Genomic DNA, 18,072 nt, shown 5'->3' with positions numbered 1-18,072 from the left:
AAACTTACAGATGTTTTCATCTTTTGGTAAAAAAATATTATAGTGGTGTGGCATTCTATTCTCTCTGCCTACCCTCTGGGAAGCTACGTGGTGGTTAGTTAATTATTTAATAAAGTATATGGTATATAAAAGAAAATAATAATAATAAACTGATTAATGAAACACGATATATATCTTTGCAGAATCTTTTAATTATAATATAACGACTCACAATAATTGACTATATGTATTTTAGTGTAAAATACCATTGTGTATGAGTATATTTAACAAGCTGAATTAAGCAATTTTCTTGAATTTCTTATCAATTTTATTGAGTATTTTAAATGAAGAAGAATATGGAAGTCTTGGTGTTTACAAGGCTTACGACCTCTCATAGGCCTGTTTAAATGATCACTTTATACACGTGTAATATTCACCATTCAACCCTTGATTGACAACAAAGCTAATCAAATTTTAGTAAGCTTTTTTCTTAGAGAGAGTAAGAGATCTTTTTTGATGTATCCAAAATCCTTACCGAATTATTTTAAATACTGAGAGACGCCTGAAAACGTAATTTGAACAGATCACCGGCCTATGACAGGTTGTGAGCCCTGTAAATACCCAGACTTCAATATTCATCCTCATCTACGTCGAGATGTCGAAAATGTAAAATAACTCCAGAGTGGAGAAATTTAGATTTGTGAAGAATTTGGACACACTTAAAATGTTGTGGACATCAAAATATGTTAACAGATAAAATATAACACCAAGCTGTTTTTACGAATAATTTTTGAAATTTTCGTTTTTAATTTGATCGAACTCATCTTCTTTTTCTACTTCCTTTAGTGTACTTAATGGAACTGTGGAGTTCCGTATGTCGATTGTGGTACAATGGGTTTATCAGGAACTTCATAGGAAGTAGCAGGAACTGAATATCCCAAGCTGCTTCCTGAAGATGACTCTCTGAAGAGGCTGGCCATCATGTTGACTATGGTGTTCTCGATTTCAGCGTCTGATATCTGCTCTCCAGCTGAAGGATCCAAGGACACAGTCACTGTGTAAGTCCTAGGGTATCCTTTGCTCTTAACAACGCTGGATTTGTGACCAAAAGAACCTGATTTAAAACCAGACGAGCTGGAAGATCCATCTATAAAATTGGATTGATGCCCCGTGGCAGGAAGTTGCTGATAGCTAAAGGACGGGGCTTGGGCGACGTTGAAACTTTGAATTTGAGCTCCTTGATAACTCGTTTGAGGAGTTTGCTGAACCTGAACTTGCTGTCTAAATGTTTTCACTTCTTTCTGATAAGTTTGGACAGGAGCAGTTTGATATTTGATTTGAGGGGCTTGCTGATAATTTTGCACGGGAGCTTGCTGGTAAGACTGCACGTCTTGCTGGTAAGTTTGGGCTGGGGCAGCTTGAAACGAAGGGGCAGGAGCAGCCTGGAAACTGGCTTGAGGGGATTGCTGGAATTCAGCTTGTTCATAGACTTTAATATCTTGCTTGTTGATTTCTACTTCGGCAGCTTGATATGACGCTTCAGGAGCACGATAACTAGTCTGAGAAGCTGATTGGAAACTTTGTACTTGAGGTTGTTGATAACTTTGGACTTGAGCCTGTTGGAAAGATTGTACAGGAGCAGTTTGGTATGTTTGAGCTGGAGCAGTTTGGTAAGTTTGCGCTGGAGCAGTTTGGTATGTTTGTCCTGGAGCTTCTTGGTAAGTTTGTGCTGGAGCTTCTTGGTAAGTTTGTGCAGGTGCTTCTTGGTAAGTTTGTGCTGAAGCTTCTTGATATGATTGTGTTGGTGCTTCTTGGTAAGTTTGTGGTACAGAAACTTCTTGGTAAGTTTGTGCTAAATTTTCTTGGAAAGTTTGTGCAGGAGCATCTTGGTAGGTTTGTGCTTGATTTTCTTGGAAAGTTTGTGCAGGAGCATCTTGGTAGGTTTGTGCTTGAGTTTCTTGGTAAGTTTGTGCAGGAGCATCTTGGTAAGTTTGTGCAGGTGCTTCTTGGTATGAAGGTTCAGGAGCATCTTGGTAAATTTGTGCTGGAGCTTCTTGGTACTTTATTTGTGGAGCTGGTTGGTACTTTTGAACCGGGGCTTGGAAGCTTGGTTCTGGCGCAGCTTGGACGGGCAGGGCAGGTGGGGAAGTTGGTATGGATTGATACGTCGGCAGGGGAGCGGATTTAGGTACAGTCTTATAGTTTTGAGGAGGGTGCAAATTGGCAGGAACGGAAGGAACATCATAGTTGTAAGCAGTTTCCGAAGACCCAGAACCCTGCTGGATACTCAAGGTCTGATCTACTTCTGGAAGTGGTGCGGGGACAGGAGATGGGGCGTAGTGTGTCTGCTGCTTCGATACTTCCTTTTCACCGAAAGAGGTGGATGTCGGCTTGGGGTAGTCATAGCCAACAGGCGCCTCCGCGATGACCAAGGCGAAGAAAGACAAAGCAGCTATCTGTAAAAAATATGACGAAAAACGTTAATTGAATCTCCAATTACTGGGAAAAAATGTGATTTATTTTACTCTACTTTTATTTATAGGGGAATTGTACAGCTTTACATTTAGTAAAAGTATATAATAAAAAATAATAATAATAAAATAATAAAACCCTTATCCGCACCCCAATGGTGCATAGGGCACTGCTTTATGTGAACACAGTGTTATCTTGATCGTTTACACACGAAGGAAAGTCGATCAGCCCTTCGCTTTAGGTACCAGTCCAGGGTAATATTCAATAAATATTACAGTGAAAAAATCACTTATATTTATTCGACCCCCCTGGGAATCGAACCCGGGACCTCCAGAACGGTAGCCGAGCGTGCTGACCATTACACTATGGAGGCAGACTAAAAAATAGAATAAAAAATAGTTACATTAATAATAAAAAAAGCCAATTACACAATTCCACATTTATTTTATAATAACGATCAAATACATCAAGAGATTAAAAATAAAATAAATAATAGTGTGTGTGTGTGTGTGTGTATGTGTGTGTGTGTGTGTGTGTGTGTGTGTGAGGAAGGGAGTAAAAGGGTGAGGGTGATGAAGATCAAATGAAAAATTTAAAAGAAAAATTAATTTTGATTCCTATTAATATTTCTTCATATCCAAGATCCAATTTTAAAAAAACGTGTTTTTCACTCACTGGGTTTTTTCGATCTGAGGGTACTTTTTACAATACTTGTTTTTACAATTATGGTATAAATATTTTTTTTTAGATAAAGACATAGAAAGGAGAGTGAATGCTGGGAACAGAGTGAATGGTGCACTAAAATCAGTTTTAGCAAATAAAAATCTATCAGCGGAAGCTAAACTGGCAGTACACAATGGAGTTCTGGTTCCAACCCTTATGTATGGAAGCGAAGCATGGAGTTGGCAAAAGAAGGATGAAAGCAGACTGAATGCAGTCGAAATGCGATCGCTCAGACGAATGTGTGGCAAAACGATGTTTGATAGATGTTCGAATGATGAAATAAGGAAAGAATGTAAGGCTGAGATAAGCATTATCGATAAAATTAAGAAAGGTGTGTTGAGATGGTTTGGACATGTGGAGCGTATGAGTGAAGAAAGAACGGTTAAACAAATTTATGAGGTGAATGTAGTTGGAAAAAGAAGCAGAGGACGACCGAGGAAAACTTGGCACAATCAGGTATGTCAAATACTTGAAAGCGGCCGGGTCAGGAGTCGTAATAATCGTCGGGTATGTATGAGGAGATGCATGAATGTAGAAGAGGCAAAGAATGTTTGCAAAGACAGAGTGGTGTGGCGTTCGATTCTCTCTGCCTACCCCTGCGGGGAAGCGGCGTGATGGTTAGTTAGTTAGTTAGTTAGGAATAAATAAGGTCAATAAAATAAGAGAGAAGGTAGATAAAATGCGGTCAAAATGCGATCTTTTAGAAAAAAGTGTGGCAAAACGATATATGATAGATGTTCGAATGGTGATACGAGCAAAGAATGCAAGACATAAGCATTATCTATCAATATAAGAATGGTATGTTGAGATGGTTAGGACATGTGGAACGAGTGAGTGAGGAAAGAACGGTAAAATACATTTATGAGGCGAATGTAATTGGAAAAGTAAGCAGAGGAAGACCGAGGATACTTGGCATGATCAAGTATGTCAAATACTTAAGAGCGGTTCATTAGTCGAAATAATTGGTGGGTATGTATGACAAGATGCATAATTGTGAAAAAGGCGAATATTGCTTGCTAGGACAGATTGGTGTGGCGTTTTATTATATCTACCTACCCCTGCGTTGGTTAATTGATGGTTAATTAGTTGTTTCGAGAATATACATTAAAATTTTACGCATATTTGAGTAAAGAAGTTCATATTCAAATCTTATACGCACAGGAAGTGATTCAGATAAAATTAACGTATTTTTTATCCATTTAATATTAATTAGTTACCTTTTGTAATCGTAAATACATGAGGTAACGTCCTTCAAAGCTGCAGTCCCCAAACTTTTTTATTGCCACGGATCTCTCAACGTTTGATAATTTTGACGGACGTAGATTCTTTACACATAGGATTTTTTTGACATCTCAAACAAAGATGAAGAAAACAAGACTTTTATATTTACATGGCTTCCGACCTATCATGGCTTGGTTACACACTTGTAGCATTCACCTATTTTACCCATGATTGACAACCACACTACTCAAATTTTTCGATCTCCTAGATATATTGATCAATCTCGTAACACACTACGCGTGAGTTCACGACAGATGTCAGAAATGTAAAAAATTACTCCTAATTGGAGATAATCCAGATTTGTGACCAAGTATTCGGACACACTCAAAGTTTTGCATATATTTTAAATTGTTTTGATTACATAAGTCCGTTTTTATTCGAATGTAATTTGGCGTGAAATGGTTTAATTTAATTGGACAATTCGTGGGTGTAAAGGCAAAAATCGTTAATTCGAAAATATGCAACTTCGACTTAATCATGCGGTATTATAATGTTTTCAACATTCTATAAGCTGGCAAATGCACTAAGTAGTTTCATGTTATATTTATGTGGTTTTAAAAGTGAATTCTATTTTATGTTTAATAGCGGATATTTTATTGAGGCTTTTTTTTAAGATGGGAATTGCATTTATTACTTACCTTGCTTATTTTGTACAAGGATCATTTCGTGGATTTTTGTTTCTTCTAACTAATTAAATATGTTTTTTATTTGAATTTGTGTTGAGAATAGGAGGGATAATCTAATGAAACTAATCTAGTGAAAAATTTATTCAGGCTGAACGCTTAAAATAACAGGAATTATTACAACTTATTATTATTTTAGAGTTAACGTTATTTGTCAATATACCCACGAATTATTGATTTTTTTGTAACTGAAAAATTATTTAGTATTTTATTAGGTATGTTTGCTTTTTAACTTATTTTTTTATCTTTAACCCTAGAATACTAAGCTATCGTAAAAATTACGGCAGCAAAATGACGATTCCTGGAAAACACAATTTTTGCGTCAGTCCACGCCCCTTGCTTCACAGTAGCATCCTGATATGTACCTTAATTATTTTTTTCATTTAAACGTGATCTCTTTAACCCTAAGAAAGTTACTGTGTACTACTTTTAAAATAATTAAGGTTTTGATTGTATTCTATATTTGTCTTTTGTGTATTTTTTATGTTTTTTTTACGAACGAGGTCACTCGAAGGATAGTTTAGTAACCTAGAGTTAAGCATGGCCTTAGGAGGCCCGGTACTATTTAATTTACGGACTGGTGCCAGTAGGCGACCCAAAGGTTGGGGACCTCTGCTTTGAACCATCTATTTTAAGCTTAATTGAAAACTCAAGTTGACGTAAATTTCAGGTTTTTTCGGCCACCATTTACCATAACGTTTGCACCTGGATGCTCAAGGCCAAAAAGTTGATTCAACTTTTTAAAATGAAATAAAAAGTTCACAAAGATGTATCTGGTAGATACTAATAGTATGTGAAGTAACGCAAGAAAGCACATCCCAGCAAAACACACAAATCATAATTGACACTTAGCAAATCATATTTAACTATTATATTATATAATGGTGAGATGAAAAGAAGCTTTTCATCGAGCAGAAACTCTTTTATTAGTATGAGAGGTCTGAATCCAGGATTAAAATCGACATTACTTTTTTGTAGAAGACGTCAGATAGAGCTCAGTGAATTCAATGTTATAGAAGATTAATTTAATTAATATGTTTGTTATAGAATAAATTTTAAAAGTCATTCCTTTGATTACAGGTGAGTTTTGGTTAAACAATTGTGTATTACCAAAACTATGATATGAGATATAACTTAAAACTAATATAATAAAAACCTTTGATTACAGAGCAACACATGGGAGTTTATTATTTCACACCTACTTGAAAGCAAAATATAACCTCGATATATATACATATATCCTCCTTCCTAGTTCCGTATATTATTACCTCGAAAAAAATGTGTATCTTTATTAAACTTTTTTGACAAATTTTCTGTGTGTACTTAAATCATGTGTTGTTTATTAAATTTTGTAAGTTTTCATTGAGGATGTAACTCCGAAGAAACAGGTGGAATAGTACGTTAGGTACTATATGTGTTTTCGTATAAGTGTGTGATTTTTTTCCATTACACTTGAAAAATCACATAGACCTTTCCTATATAAATATTTGGTCACTAAAAATTGTTATGCCATAGTTTTACACTATGGTGTAAGAAGAAGTTTCATTAATGATTATGAAAATGTAAAATATTGTCGAAAAAACTCGTATTTCTACAACAAAAAATACATTTGAATGCAAAATTCATATGGTAAATACATAAGGAATTGATCGATGTTATATGATTTAAAAAAATGACCTGATGCATTTGTATATAAATATACATTAACATTATCATGTCATTTTAATGTATATATCGCTCACTCCTTACAACAACGTCATATTTCAAATATTGTCAATTTCAGGGTAATATTGAAACAGATATAAGAGTGAATAGAAACGAATATTTATTTTGAACCCCCTGGAAATTAAACCCTGATAACTGATATCGTAGTATCGCTGTTTTTAATAAATATCAATTATTTTATAATATTTTTTTACCCAATTTAAATTCAAATTTTTTATTCATATTATATTATAATAGAACAATAATTTGAGAATAGTAAAACAAATTAGTGAGGTGAATGTGGTTGATAATAGAAACAGAAGAAAACCGAAAAAAAGTTGGTGTGATCAAGTTTTATAAATGCTTGAAAGTGGTCAGGTCACCGGTTGAAATAATGGGAGGGTATGTATGAGGAGATGCACGAATGTGAAAGAAGCGAAGATTGTTTGAAAAGTCAGATTGGTGTGGAGTTCTATTCTCTCTGCCTACCCCTGTAGGGAAGTTGCCTGATAATAAGTTATCCATATATATTATAAATGCAATATTTAATAAAACTTCCTACTAAATATATCACAGTTTTCCAGAAAATATTGTAAAGAAATGATAATTTTCGACGTTTCATTAAAAAAAAACATTTTATTCTATTCATAATTATATACTTATAGTATTAATTTCAATAATAATAAATATTATTTTTGAAATATTGGTGATTCTTTTTCAGGCAAGTCTAAGCGGCTAGCGATTATAGAAATTAAGTTAAAAGAGAGTAGTACATCGAACCACGGTCGCTGACTTGAAGTCACTGATGCTACTACAAGACCACACCCCAGATCATAAACTTACTCCGTTTCGAAAATAAATTAAATCAGTAGGTAAGTACCTACGCAAATTAAAAATAAAATAACATTTTTTCGTAGCTTTGCAACCCTTTCCGCGTTCCTTGTTCAAAATTTTCAAATTTAAATGTCAAACACTTGTTTACATCACTGTAGACTGTCACGACGTCACTATTATCGAGGAAATGTCAACATAATTAATGAAACTCTGTTAAAACTTACAAATTTCGCGGTCGCCATGTTTTTTTCTGTATTCCACCACAACTGTCAATATGACACTGGGTACAATCGGTCATCCTACATGCTTTATATAGACTTACTCGTCTGAATCGATAATTTTATATATTGAATAGATTAAAAACAAAGCTACGTTTTTTTTTAATATTACTACTTCTCACAAGGAACTATCACGAGAGGTGGTATCATATATGATAAAAATAATGATGGACATTGGTATAAACCAAGCTAGGACACAAAATGCCGGACGCTCTTCTTGTGGAACGGAAGGTCTGCTGATGACAGTCAATAGTCCGCCTTCTCCTGAGGAGTTTTACGTGGTTTCCTCCCAGCAATGAGCAAATGCTGAGATGTTCCTGATTGGCCCATACTAGATTATCCCTCCTGTTCCCGAAACAGATTCAAATAAAAACATATTTTTTTAGTTAGAAGAAACAAAAATCCACTTAATGATCTATAAACCTAGTACATAATAAGCAAGGTAAATAATTAATACAATTCCCATCTACTATAAAAAAATACTTCTACTACTACCATCACACCATTTCACCGCAGGGGTAGGCAGAGAGGATGGACCGTTATCCTCTTCTGTACTGACACACGCTCCTAGCTTCCTTCACATCCAGACATCTATTCATACATGCCCTCCGATTACGCAGACTTTTGACACCGCCAGATTTTAGGTTCTGATTGATCTGATCGTACCAAGTCTTCTGTCCTCGTTCTGTTTTCCCGCTCACATTCACCACATATATTTTCTTAGTCATTCTCTCGTTATCCATTCGCTCCACATGTCCATAACACCTTAGAGAACTCTTCTTAATCTTTTCAAATATCCCTTGTTCAGCATTGCATTCCTTTCTTATATCTTCGTTTTGAAATCTGTCATACTGGGGGGTCAAATAAATATAAGTGATTTTTTTACTGTAATATTTATTCAATATTACCCTGGACTGGCACTGGAAGCGGAGGACTGATCACCTTTCCTTCATGTGTTAACGATCAAGATAACACTGCGTTTATATGATGCAGTTTCTTATGCACCATTGGGGTGCGGAAAAGGGTTTGATGAAGAAGAAGAAATACCTTTAATTTAAATGGTTAAAATCTATGACATATTTTATTGAATATCGTAATTAATTTTTGAGAATTATAAAAAGTACCTAAATTTATGAATGAATGGGAAGTCTTTTATTATGATGACCTCACAAAGCCACGTGATATTTTTTTTTAAATTGAAGAATAGCTAATTGCTAATGTATTCTAATTTATGTATTTAATTACTGATCATCCATTTTTTATTCTGTTTTTTTTTTGTTTTAATTTTAAAAAAAATCATTTCCTAATTTATAATAGCATACTATTTTCTATTACGAAATTTTAAATGTGTACAAATAATTGTTCACATATCTGGATTTTGTCCAATTAGGAATCATTTTCTTACATCTCAATGAAGAAGAATATGGAAGTCTGGGCATTTATGGGGCTTACGACCGTCATAAGCTGGTTTAAGAGATCACTTTATACAAGTGTAACATTCACCAATTCCACTCATGAATGACAACCACACTTCTCAAATTCTAGATATGTTGATTTAATTCGAAACATATAGTTTGAATTCACTAAACCAGCCTATGACGGTCGTAAGCCCCGTAAATGCCCAGACTTATTATTTTTTAATAATTTATTATAAAATAATTTTTTGATTTTTTATTATATATTTTTTTTATTGGAAAACCAACAGAATATTTAACAAAAATAACATAATATAATAAAATTAATAAAATAACATCCCAATTAGAGGTTTTCACTTAAGTAATCTAAAAATAAAAATAAACTGTCGTGTAATACTTGAAAGTGGTCAGGTTAGGAGTCGTAACAATCGGCGGGTATGTATGAGGAGATGCATGAACGTGGAAGAGGTGAAGAATGTTTGCAAGGACAGAGTGGTGTGGCGCTCTATTCTCTCTGCCTACCCCTGCGGGGAAGCGGCGTGATGGTTAGTTAGTTAGTTAGTTAACTGTCGTGTACATAAAAGTATATTTATATAATAAACTTACATTACACAATAGATTTTTTTTTTCATCAAATCATAGAATTTTTCTTCATCAACTAGTCGAATAGACATCAACAATATTAAAAGAACCATTATTGATGTCTATTTCATTAAGCATTACATTGCACTATCGCAGGCTCGATTTAAAAATCATTGAGATGAAATTCTTCTTCATCCATCATTGAGATGAAAAAAAAAGTATTATTATTTTATTTTATTTATGGGAGGTTTTGGCCCATTCGTTAAATCTGATAATCGGTCATCGCTTGACCAATGACATACTGGCTCCGGAATATACGAGATTAAACGAGGATCAGGACCTCCTTTCAGACCTCTCCAGCATAAACTTTCCATTTCCCACCAAAATCTTAACCTTATTAACCTCCCCTAACAAACTTGTTTGTAAAATAATTTGTAAATATCTTAAAATTAATTGTATAAATTTGTAAAGGTGTATGATGACTTACTAAAATAACTCACTAAACAAACTAACATTACTAATAAAACTAACCCCACTAACAGGAATACTAACACTTATAAGTCAAATGTAAAAAGTGGAAATAAAGAATAACTCGACACTGGCTATAACACCCAAGAAGGGTGAAAAGCCATCAAAAAGAAGAAGAAGAAGATGGATCAGGACCGTCGAGGCGCTGTTTAGAGCTGCCCAAGACAAGGACATTTACTCTCTAGTGATGACACTTACTGCACAGAAGAAGTCAAGAAATTGAGTTCCTCTAGAGGTACGCGACATCAGGAAGATCTGACATGACACTCGCGGAAGAATAAATATAATACTTTGTGCCAAAGAAAATTTTTAAAATCCTAAATACAGCATATTGATACGCTGTATATTAATATTACATGAGACATTACTATTTATCATTAGAATCCTTAAGATATTATATGGTAGATAGCTCAAAAAAGGTAACTTACCATCACGTCGCTTCCCAACAGGGTTAGGCAGGGAGAGAATAAAACATTCTTGCACTCATTCCGCGATTATGCGATTATTCCGACTCCTGATCTGATCAAGCCGAAATATTTGACACCCTTGATCACGCCAAGTTATTCTCGATCTTCATGTGCTCCTTTTTACAACTACTGTTATGGAATGAATTACCTTTCCTTGTAAAAAATGCACCTTCTCTTATAACTTTTAAGAAACGTCTGAGACATTACTATTTATTATTAGAATCCTAACTTCCCATCAAACCTCTTCCCTTAGTTTTTCCCTCTACCTCATTCCCTTAACTCCCTTTTTCCTTTGCTCTCCTTATTATCATATTTTGTATTTTATGTTTTCTGAAATGTCAATTTGTAATTTATGTTTCTTTAAATGTTCAGGTACTATCTACCCTCTGATTGCAAACAGCTATATATATGGTATCAAACGTTTTGATCAATATCACTAGTCGATATGGATGGTTGGAAAATATTGCATTTTAGCTATAAGCCTGCCAGTTTACTTATTTCTTTTCTGTACATAAAGTTTAAATAAATGAATAAATAACATTAAAAGCGTTTAAGAATAAGTTTTGAGCTTTAGACTCAATTGGTTGTGGGGGAACTCGGAAAGTTATTGCGACAGGTATGTACTCTATTAGATTCACATACAATTGACTTGGGAAATTCCATGTGTTTGGGATTTAATGGTATGACAAGGCTCTTAATAAAATCAACAAAAATAATTTTATCGCCCGTAGAAAATTAACCATGAGTCAACAATTTATTTACATACACGTATGTACAATAAATTAATTATATACATCTGACATGACTCTAAAGGGTGCAATACGAGTTAGTCCGGTATGATATATATACATATATATATATATATATATATATATATATATATATATATATATATATATATATATATATATATATATATATATATATATATATATATATATATATATATATATATATATATATATATATATATATATATATATATATATATATATATATATATATATATATATATATATATATATATATATATATATATATATATATATATATATATATATATATATATATATATATATATATATATATATATATATATATATATATATATATATATATATATATATATATATATATATATATATATATATATATATATATATATATATATATATATATATATATATATATATATATATATATATATATATATATATATATATATATATATATATATATATATATATATATATATATATATATATATATATATATATAAAGTATTTTTTTTCATAAACGTCTCCAACTTAGCCTTAAATTCCCATTTAACATCCTTATTTTTAAATATAATACTTAACATTAAATGTTATACTGTCCGTCTCCGTAATACAGTGGTTACGGCCTTTGGCTACCGTGCAGGAGGTACCAGGTTCGTTGCCCTACGAGCTCACGTAAAAATATATGATTTTTCATCGTAATATTAATTTAATATCACCCTGGAATGATACTTTTAACGCAAAACCGATTGCCCTGCCTTCACGCAAATAACAATCAAGGTAAACACTGCGTAGATTCGATACAGTGCCCTTTGCGCCATTGGAAGCGAATAGGAGTTACAAGTAAAGTGAAAAGTATTGAAAATTATATGTAAATAGTAACCAAAACAAATTGATGAAAATGTCAGTTTTAGTCAATAATTTGTTTGATTATGTAGGTAGGTACCTATATAAGACCACCTGAATAAATAAAATAAAATACGTGTTGAGCTAGTACCTAGTACCTACCTTTAAGCGTTGCCGCACTCGTCGCTTTTCCGATAGGAAAATTAACGTGTGCGGAAACACTTTTCGAATGATCTTCGTGTATTCGTAATTCCGAATTCGAAAGACTGACGTGTACGGCAGCGCTAACGAAGTATTCACGTCTATTTAAATAATATGACATACGTGATGCGTATTTGATTTTCAAATTATGTAAATTACATCATACTTACTTTTCTTAAACTGGTTTTGTACGATGTGTTTGGGTAAATCTTGAAAGGTATTCCCACAGACCGCAAATTCCGAGGCGTTGGACAGATCCGCCTTTTGCCTAGATACCTAGGTGATAATAAACAAAATAATGAATTGCCTGCGTACAGAAAGTGGTCACGATCTTTACAAAATAAATACAAATTATCGTATCCATCCGGTGACCATCGAAATACTATGGAGGCCTGGATATTTACAGGGCTCATTGGCTGGTTAAAGTGTTCCATTAATTCAACTTATTCCTCACATGATTGACAGCCACATTACTAAAATTTTACTAAGTTGTATATATGGTTCATGTGACTAACTAAACAACAAACTATCACGCCGCTTCCCCGCGTGGGGTATGCAGTGAGAATTAAATGCCGCCCCAATCTGTCTTTGTAAACAATCTTCGCCTTTTCTACATTCATGCATCTCCTCATGCATACCCGCCTATTATTCCGACTCCTGACCTAATCATTTTAAGTACATACTTTATCATGCCAAGTTTCCCTCGGTCTTCCCTGTCACCAACCACACTCGCCTCATAAATTAGTTTCACTATTCTTTCCTCACTCATTCGTTTTCTATGCCTAAACCATTTAAACACAACTTTCTTAATTTTGTCGATAATGCTCATCTCAACCTTGCATTCTTTCCTTATTTTTTCACCATTCGAAGACCTATCATACATCGTTTTGCCGCACATTCGTCTGAGAGTCTTACTTTCATCCTTTTTATGCTAACTTCATGCTTCATTTTCATTCATTAGGTTTGAAACCAGTTGTTATGGTTCATATGACAACAAAATTCACGTTTTTCTTTGAAGACTCCTAGGCATTCTGCTATATGCTTAATATTAGCAGGTAAGAAGAAACCTTTGACTATGTATGTGTGAAATCCTGAAAAAAAAAAACAGAAATCAATATTTTAAAATTCCATATTTTTTTAAATTTTTATAAGTATAAAAATTCATTTATAGCGACATCTTTGTACACACATTCGAACTAATTCCAAACTTATCCAACTTAAGAAAAACCATAGATGAATAAAATAAGTACCTATGAAATGGCGGCATTATTGTGTTGCCGTATCAAAAAAAGAAATTAAGTAAAATTTTTTTTTCTCTCAATATAATGTTTGGTTTCAATTGCGGATGTTTTTACCTAAAAAAATATTTTTCTGCTTGAAATGTGTACAAGAGTTTTAAATCTACTTATTTTGTCCAATATTATTTTGATATAAGTCAGGTAGGTACTTTCTAAAGATATTTTTTTTTATTTATATGGCAATATCATCAGTCATCTGTCACTGTCAAAATATTGTATGTTTTTGGTTATGTTGTAGGATGTTTATTAATATATAATGATACAACTTATTTAACTGTGATCATTAGTATATCTTTGAATAAAATGTTTGATAATACAGATAATTACAGTCACTTGGATGAAGATGTGTTTTACATCCTTGAAAATATCCCTGGCAAACTAAAAGATACCGACCCTGACAGTATAAAAATTCATTCCGATTATAATTGCCAACAAATTGTGCACTGCGTTTGCATTGATTCTTGTGCAAATAAAGAGTTCTGTAATTGTCTTGTGAATCAAGACGTAAATTATGAAAATCGATGTTCTGAACTAGTGGCAACCAACGATACATTGACAAGGGATAAACCTATACTGGAGTGCAACCAATTATGTTCCTGCAGTGTTGATTGCCACAACAGGCTGGTACAGTTTGGTCCTAGGAAAAATTTAGAAGTGTTAAATTGTTCCGTGGTTTATAAAACAATTGGTTGCAAAGGTTTTGGACTTTACACAAAATGCTTTATACCTAAAGGCGGTTTTATTTGTGAATATGCCGGTGAAATTTTGACAAAAACAGAAGCAGTTGAACGTAGTTTATTCAATAAAAATAATAACCTGATGAATTATATAATTTGTATTAATGAACATTCCGGAAATAGTAAAATTCAGACTTTTATCGATCCGAGTAAGTTTGGCAACATTGGTAGATATCTCAACCACAGTTGTGAGCCGAATTGTGCTATTTTGCCAATCAGGGTTGACAGTCTAATACCAAAGTTGTGTTTTTTTGCCGTGGATAATATAGATATTGGTACAGAACTGACATTTGATTACGGTTCCAAGTCTAAACCAGTATTTCGTGATGAAAAAACAGAACATAGAATAGAATGCCTCTGTGGAAGTAAGCAGTGCCGGAAATGGCTACCCAGTGAATCTTACGATTGAAAAATCTAATTCTTCTTTTTCTTTATCCATGATCCCTTCCCAGGTGGAGCATATACCTACAAAATATTCCATAATAAAAAAAATTGTGCCCAGTCATATATATAATCAAAGGGACAATCCAATCTTGATATATAAACATTTAAAATTACTGCCGGTACGCGGAATATTGTGGATGAGTATCATCGTTGAACAACAAACTAGACAAAAATATCGAAATCCTTTAGTACACAACCATGATACACGATTTACACACAACGAAGGTTTGATAGTCCCAAGTATTAACAATAAATATGGGAATCGAACACTGCAATATATCGTTCCGAACATTTTCAATTTGTTGCCGACGGATGTTGGAGGTCAAAATAAGATATGGAACAAAGACAAAATAAAAGAATGGGTAAATGATCAAGAGTTAATTTTATGAAAATTGTAAAATGTTTATATTCTTAATTTTTTTTCTCTTTTTTGTGTCTATATTAGGTTAAAATCGTTAAAAACAATAAAAAATGTATTATAAAAGAACTCCACCGACAAGATACACAAAGTGGCTTGGTGGAACTCTGCAAAAAAAAAAAGGTTTTAATAGTGTATAAATTGTGATTTAAATAAATGTATATAAATAATAAAAAGATTTAAAATAAAAAATATATTTATATTTTTATCTGTCACAGGTATATAAAAACACACACTGTTTCCTCAGCTTGCTCCCAGGGCAGTCCAGCATCTCTAAATTCCGCTGAGTACAGTCAATGAATGGTCTTTAGCGGCGCCGTAATCCTAAGCCGTAATCCTCAGGGTTGGAAGAAGAGACTTTAGGGGTTGATGCTCTTATGTGTCTTCTTGGGACTTGTCTCAACTCCACTTCTTCTTTCTTTTTCCCGTGTCGCAAACTGAATGATGATTGATTTGCTTCTTTCATGGTCATTCTCCACCCGTCTCTATCCTCTGCATCCAATTCCACATATCCGCTAGAGCGCATGTCGGAGATGATTTTATCAATGTAGTTTAAACTTGGTCGTATTCTGTAGTTTATATCTTCTTACATACCCTCTGCAATCGTAAGAAGCAGGCCTGGGTGTCTTATATTATGGCCCATCCATTTTGCTCGCTGTTGTATTACTTTATTTAGTAAGATCTAGACTCCCCAGCTCTGCTTGATACCTCTTAGTTTCTCTAAATGTTCCGACCAATGAATCCCCGGTGTCGGGTTGTGGTCCCGTGGTTAGTGTCGCGGACTCTTAAGTCAAAGTTTCTCGGTTCGAACCCACTCTACCACAATTTGATACCTATTTCTAATAATGAGCCACTTAGGCTCACAGAAATAGTATGAAATTGAAATATTTGTGTAAATTATAAAAACACAAATGTATCTCTTTTAAAAAAATAATGCACATGCGCCTGTAGCACTACACCTCAAACACCTACAGCCAAACTTCTTCTTAATCCTTTATTAACGCCCATTGTTGCTTGTACCCCTAAATCAGTGCAGTGTTATCCGGATTGTAAATTACACGTCTTTTGACCTCTAGAGTCTTAAATAAATTCCTTGCGGCTTGTATTTCCCACATATACAAGCTGGTACGAGTGACGGAATGGATTTCTGTCTCCCCTAGCCGTTGCTATTATTCTTCTTTTCGTGTCATGTCTGTCCCCCTGACGGCAACTATCACTTGAGAGAAATTGTCCTTATCTTGGGCAGCTCTAAACAGTGCCTCGACAGTCCTGATCCCCGTCCAATCTTGTGTATTTCAGAGCCAGGAGATCTGCCTTCTGCCTACACCTCCTCGACCCTCTTTTTTGCCTTTTATGATTAGGTGCAATAGCTCGTACTTCTATCCTACCCCTTTCTTTCTTTTGAACTCCTTTCTTCTAAACTTATTTTCCTATTACATACTATTTCCTTTCCTATTTAGCAGTGATATCCTTCACTCTGAGCTCATGTTATTCATATATTATATTTCTACAGTCTCTACCCAAGAAAAAACTTATTTCCTCATGTTTTCACATGATTGTAAATAACTTACATTGCTAATAAATCCAGTCACTTTAATATGATATACAACTTTTATACGAGAAATTTTATTTTAAGAATTTGTATATTGTTCAACCTCTCCGTGCATACTGCCCCAACTGTGGGGCCATAAAATATCAGGTCAGATGGCGTGTGGTCCACCGTCTGGGGCATAGTGATTATTTCTCAAATATTTCCAGATTATGTCGGGATTTGAACTACCAACGCCATCTATTGATGATACAACAAAATTAAATAATTTATCAGCTATTTACATGCTTTACCGACTGAACTAACCATATTTTAAAATGTCATTTGTATCGTACTATTTGAGTATTTACTAATTTTTTTTTGTTATGCTGTTTGATTCCTGAATAAAATAAAATAAAATAAAACTACAAAAAATATGTTATAAAAAAACTCTGATGTGATGGGTAAATCCATCAATGCTGATAAAAATATTGAACCCATTTTTTTTTCATTTATTGAATGAAGTAAGTAATTCATTCACCCATTCATTCAAACCCTCATCCGTACCCCAATATTACATGGGGCACCGCATCATATATACGCAGTATTATCTTAGTTGTTTATACCATGTACATGTAACATATTATGTCAAAAGTTTAATAAATATAATTTTTATTTTTTAAACTTTCTTTTATTATAATTTATAAGTTCTTCTCTGCTTCTATTACTAACCATATTTATGATTCGAATATGGCCGGCAATAGAAGCAAAGGAAGACCGAGGAAAACTTGGCATGGTAAAACATTTCAAATACTTGAAGTGTGTGTGTCAGATCAGGAATTTGGGATAATCGACGGGTATGTATGAAGAGATGCTTT

At 33.6% G+C, this 18,072-nt stretch overlaps 2 protein-coding genes across 2 annotated transcripts; one reads left to right on the top strand and one right to left on the bottom strand.

The window, feature by feature from the left end:
- Positions 1-315: 315 nt before the first annotated feature.
- On the bottom strand, positions 316-7,975 carry LOC148305689 (uncharacterized). The gene is made up of 2 exons (XM_088266299.1): positions 7,901-7,975; positions 316-2,435 (listed from the first exon to the last, which is right to left on the bottom strand). Exons 1-2 carry the CDS (start codon positions 7,916-7,918, stop codon positions 831-833), a joined length of 1,623 nt encoding a protein of 540 aa, XP_088122425.1. The 5' UTR covers positions 7,919-7,975; the 3' UTR covers positions 316-830.
- Positions 7,976-14,266: 6,291 nt separating this feature from the next.
- On the top strand, positions 14,267-17,810 carry LOC148305688 (histone-lysine N-methyltransferase SETMAR-like). Its single transcript, XM_088266304.1, has one exon. It carries the CDS (start codon positions 14,371-14,373, stop codon positions 15,211-15,213), a length of 843 nt encoding a protein of 280 aa, XP_088122430.1. The 5' UTR covers positions 14,267-14,370; the 3' UTR covers positions 15,214-17,810.
- The last annotated feature ends 262 nt before the right edge of the window (positions 17,811-18,072 follow it).

This window comes from Brachycentrus maculatus, unplaced genomic scaffold (assembly GCF_059751285.1).
Source record: "Brachycentrus maculatus isolate JH-2025_06_01 unplaced genomic scaffold, ASM5975128v1 h1tg000265l, whole genome shotgun sequence".
NCBI classification, from domain to species: domain Eukaryota; kingdom Metazoa; phylum Arthropoda; class Insecta; order Trichoptera; family Brachycentridae; genus Brachycentrus; species Brachycentrus maculatus.
The sequence above is the reverse complement of the archived record's forward strand: the minus strand, read 5'-3'. Positions and strand labels throughout refer to the sequence as shown.

Excerpts from the sequence above, each read along its gene's own strand:
- LOC148305688 (XM_088266304.1), top strand. The coding sequence starts at position 14,371 with ATGTTTGATAATACAGATAATTACAGTCACTTGGATGAAGATGTGTTT.